The sequence below is a fragment of the Pygoscelis adeliae genome, unplaced genomic scaffold (genome assembly GCF_000699105.1).
Source record: "Pygoscelis adeliae isolate BGI_AS28 unplaced genomic scaffold, ASM69910v1 Scaffold267, whole genome shotgun sequence".
Taxonomy (NCBI): domain Eukaryota; kingdom Metazoa; phylum Chordata; class Aves; order Sphenisciformes; family Spheniscidae; genus Pygoscelis; species Pygoscelis adeliae.
The window spans coordinates 946060-950835 of record NW_008825150.1 but is presented as its reverse complement, the minus strand read 5'-3'; the positions used below and the strand labels follow the sequence as shown (position 1 = coordinate 950835).

At 44.4% G+C, this 4776-nt stretch overlaps 1 protein-coding gene across 1 annotated transcript in view; it reads right to left on the bottom strand.

The window, feature by feature from the left end:
• The window catches only part of LOC103920611 (EF-hand calcium-binding domain-containing protein 10-like), a 7667-nt gene extending 2891 nt beyond the window's left edge, over positions 1-4776 (bottom strand). Inside the window, exons 1-2 of the mRNA XM_009328373.1 lie at positions 4675-4776; positions 614-644 (exon numbers count right to left, since the gene is read on the bottom strand). Coding sequence (XP_009326648.1) covers positions 614-644; positions 4675-4776 — 133 coding nt within the window. The remainder of the gene's footprint in view (positions 1-613; positions 645-4674) is intronic.

Genomic DNA, 4776 nt, shown 5'->3' with positions numbered 1-4776 from the left:
AGGTGAGCCCGGGCGGGAGGGCCTCCGGGAGCCGGAGGGGAGAGCGGAGGTGAGGGGGAAGGGAGAGAGTGGGAGCCCTTCGTACACGGAGGAGGAGGAGAGTCCTCAGGAAGACACCGCCGCAAGAAAACGGACGCGGGGGCTCGGCGGGAGGGAAAGCAGCTGCGCGCCAGAGCTGGTGTGGTGCTCCTTCAGTCAGCTCAGGGCGTCAGGCGGAGAAAATCGGATTACTGAGATTTCACTGGCTGCGCAGCCCCTGCTTCAACGGGTAGAAAGTGGGAAGCAAAATTTAATTTGCTTACATGTCATCACGTTAGCACTAAAACAGAAAAATCATCGCTTCCAGCCAAGTTACTGGTTTGGTTGCATTAATTCATGGGGAAAGCGAATCACACGCTATTGTTTCTAACATTTATGCAAGTCTTCTCAATTTCAGACACATTTCCTTCCATACGCGGTAATGCAATCTACACCCTTTGCTTTTTCCCGTACACCGTCCGCTACCTGGACTCCCTTGCCAAAGGGAGTGGTCTTGGTTACTCCTAGTAAAGGCGAGAGGATAGCAAAATTTTCAGCTGCCACCTAGTGGAACGGGGTGATGTGTGCTCAATACCGGTGCGATAAGCAAAATCAATGATTAGCAACTAAGAGTAAGAAAGGTTACATTTTAAAATCATTATTGAGGTTTGCAGCATAGCCTGTGCAAACAGAGAAGAGACATCAAAAAGAACCTTTTTACTGTACTACCCAATGTAAGTAGGAGAAAGATCATCAAGTGCCCCACTAAAAAAAAGAAAATTCAAACAAATCTACAAAGACAACCATCTGCCGTCAAATAAAAATCGACAATGATGAAAAATGAGTATATAGTAAAGAAAAAAATGGTATTCCTGTGAAAAGTCTAGCACTATCTATACTTAACTATTTGCCAAAACAAAAATATCACAAGACGCTAATAGAATTCATCTTTTTTTTTCTTAGAGTGGAAGAAAGGCAGCATCCAAAACTGCTCTGTCTGTATTCTTTAGTATTTTAAACTTATTATGCTACCTGCTTCAAGTCTTAATTAGGGCTAGAGGAATTGTAGGTTCATAACAGTTACCTCCCTTGACAGCTACCTGGCAATGATGGAAACCTGCTTTTCTTAAGGAATATAATTCATAGTTACTGAACCCATTCCTGCATTTGACTTTTCTACCTCTTTCAAGAGAGTTTGCAAAGCACTAGCAAAGTTTTTTTCCTAAGGAAGAGTGATGGGAGAAAGTGTAGATTGAAGTGCGGACAAGTACAAACAAGAGGCTGAGCTGGCCAGCAGAGGAGAAATAAAAAGACATGGAAAACATTTTCATGAAAACAAGAACATAAGGATAGGAAGATTGACTGGAAAGGAAGGAGCAAATGAAAGACTGGAGAGAAACATAGTAAGTCAGTGTTTGGGGCAGGGAAAACAGCATTTGGCAAAGTTAGTTTCTCCTTTAGTGGTCAACAAAGATAACTGGTATGAAACACATATGTTGAGGGCTGAAATTTTAAGAATAAACACAGGAATTACAGGTTGAAGCGTGTTTCTCTGAGGAATGGTTCAAAAATCACTAAGCAGAGCAAACCCCAATTTGATTTACAACTAGGAAAAATTTTTTTTAAAATTTCATTTCACTGTTAAGAAAGCACGATTTATTTCCTTGAAAAAAATGTTCTGATAATGCAGCATGTAGGGAATTTATTATCCTCAGTTCATACAATGATGTATCAGTTATATATATGAGTCCTAAAAGTATCATAGTTTAGGACAATTTGTGAGAAGCTAACATGGACTACTGTAAGAGAAACTGAGCTTCTGGTGACTAAGAAAAACAATGGTTTTTCTGGTTCTGTTACATAGATGCTTCTGAGTGTTAATCAAGAACTCAAGGATCAAATCTATTTTCATATGTTTAAAGTGTCCTGTCAAGTGTTTAAAATTGAATTTGGTTGAAAGACTTAATACCTGTTGTGACAGAAGCTGAGCCTTTTGCAGAATATCATTAATAACTTAAGCATTTTATCTAATTACATAGGACTAAATAGACTACCAGGAATCTTAAAGGTCGTAACAGTGACTGCAGGTCAGATAGGAAGCTGGCTGCAGAACAAGCATTTGTCTTGCTGAGGAAAACAGGCAGATGTACACGTTCTTCCAAATGGGAGTGTTTGTTAGAAGACTGCAGTCTAGGGCTGTGGGAAGAGACAGGCGCAATAAGGGCTGGGAAAGATGCCTAGGTCTGCCATACGCTTACAGTGAACATGCCGAGTAGCAGCTCCTTTAATGCTTTACCCGCCTCTGCTCCTCCTCCACGTGGCCATTAGACAGCACTCTGTGTCAGGGGGCATAGGGTGGAGCTGTAGTGATTGGGTCCTGCCATTTCTGTAGCTGCTTTGGAAAAGCTCCACTGCACCCTTCCATTGTGTATCCTCAAGGACTTCCAAGATAGAGGCGAGTTCCTTGCCAGGGGATTTTACACTATACATTTATAAGGGAAAGTGCTTAACAGCAGAAATATTAAGCTTCTGGGTATTAATTATCTCAACATCCAGAACCCTTTTTTTGTTTGTTTGTTTTTTGTTTTTACTGTATAGAATGGCAGAATAATTTAGGTTGGAATGGACCTCTGGAGATCATGTGGTCAAACACACTGCCCCCCGAAACTGGGCTAATTTCAAAGTTGAGATCAAGTTGTTCACAGCCTTGTCAAGTTTTTACTATCTCCAAGATGCAGATTCCACAACTTTGCTTGGTCCCTCAGTGCTCAACTACATTGCAAAGAATTTTTGCCTTGTGTCTAATCAGAATTCCCCTTGCTCTACCTTATGTCTATTGCTTCTTGCCATTTTGTTGTGCACCACCAGGAAGAATCTGGCTCCATCTTTTCTACAAGCAACCATCTTGCAGCTGAAGACAGCGCTCAGACCCCTCTCCCTCCCCCCCCTTAATCTTCTTGTCTTAAAACTGAACAAAACTTTTTTTTTTAGCATATCCTTATACATCATATGCTTCAGCTGTTAATCATCTTGGTAGCGCTCCACTGGACTCACTTCAGTATGCATGCTGCATCTTGTACGGAGGAGGCCCAAACTGGACATGGTTCTGCAGATGCAGTCTCACACGTGCCAAAACAGGGTGACAATCAGTTCCCTTTGACTGCTGCCTACTTTCTCACTGCTGTGGCTCAGGCTGTGGCTAGCTTTCAGCACCCCAGGGGCCCATTACTGACTCACATTCACCTTTTCCACTGGCCCCTTTTCCTGCAAAGTTGCTTTCTTGCCAGTCAGCACCCAGCTGACATGGGGTTATGCCTCCCCTCCCAGGTGTAGGACTCCGCACTTGTCTTTGTTGAACATAACGAGGTTCCTGTCAGCCCAATTTTCTAGCCTTTTGAGGTCCCTCTGAAGGACAGCCCTGCCCCTGCTGTATCGATCACCTCCCAACCCCCAGTTTGTTGTTATGCATGAATTTGCAACCCATCCCAACATCCAGGATGGTAATGAAACCCTTCAGCATGATTTGGCTCAGTATTAACCCCTGAGGCATGTTACTAGTAACAACCAACCAACCGGACTTCAAACGGCTGACCTCAACCCTCTGAGCCGTGCTGTTGAGACGATTTTCCACCCACCTCACAGTCTACTCCTTGAATTTGTATCATCTCTCCAATTTATTGTACGAATACAAAAGCAGACGGTGTCAAAAGCCTTGCTAAGGTCAAAGAAAACAATGCTCACTGTTCTCTAGTCAGTACCTGAAGGCAGTCATTTCATCACAGAAGGCAAGCAGGTTGGTCAGGCATGGTTTCCCCTTGGTAAATCGACATTGTCTGGACATGGCTTCCAGGAGTGTTTGTTCCATAATCTGCCTGGGGTTGAGGTTGGGCTGAGCAGCCTGTGGTTCCCTGGGTCTTTATTGAAAATGGGCATTGCATTTGCCTTTTCCCAGTCCTTAGAAACCCGGTACCCTGTTCACCATGATCTTTCAAGGGTGATAGCAGCCTTGTAACGATACCAGCCTGCATCCTTGAATCCTGCCCACCTTTCCCCATAGACTGGTGCAGATGCAGGGTAAATAGTCCTTAACTCAGGCTTCCTCTTATGTGGGTAGTACCTCGCTCCCCAGACTCTGCTCAAAGATCTGAGCACAGACCCCTCCAGCTAAAACCTGAAGCAAAGGCAGCACCAAGTATACCTCAGTGGTTTCTGTGTCCTTTGTCACTAGGTTACGCACCCCACATAATGGGGCCCACATTTTCCTTAGCCTTCCTTCCATGTTAATATACAGAAAGGGCCCTTCACATCCCTCACTAATTCTATCTCCAGCTGAGCTTTAGCTTTCCTAGTTCTGCTTCAGCATGCCTAGGCAACGTTTCTGTATTCCTCCAGGGTAGCCCACCCCTGCTTCCACAGTCTGTATACTCGGCTTTTGGATTTTATTTCAGTCAGGAGTACTCCATTCAGCCACCCTGGCCTTCTCCCATGTCTGTTCAACTTCCTGCATGTCAGAATGGACTGTTATTGTGCTTCAGCTAGCTCCCCGGGGCCTTTCAGGGCAGTCTTCTATGGGATTCTGCCAACAAAATGTCTGCAGGAGACAAAGTCTGCTCTCCTGAATTCCAGGGTTGCAGTTCAACTATTTATCTTCCTCACTTCCCTCAGAATCTTAAGCTTTGCTGTCCCGTAGTCGCTGCTGCCAAGGCTGCCCCCAATGTCAATGCTCCCAGCCAGCCCTTCCTTACGTGTGATTAGCAT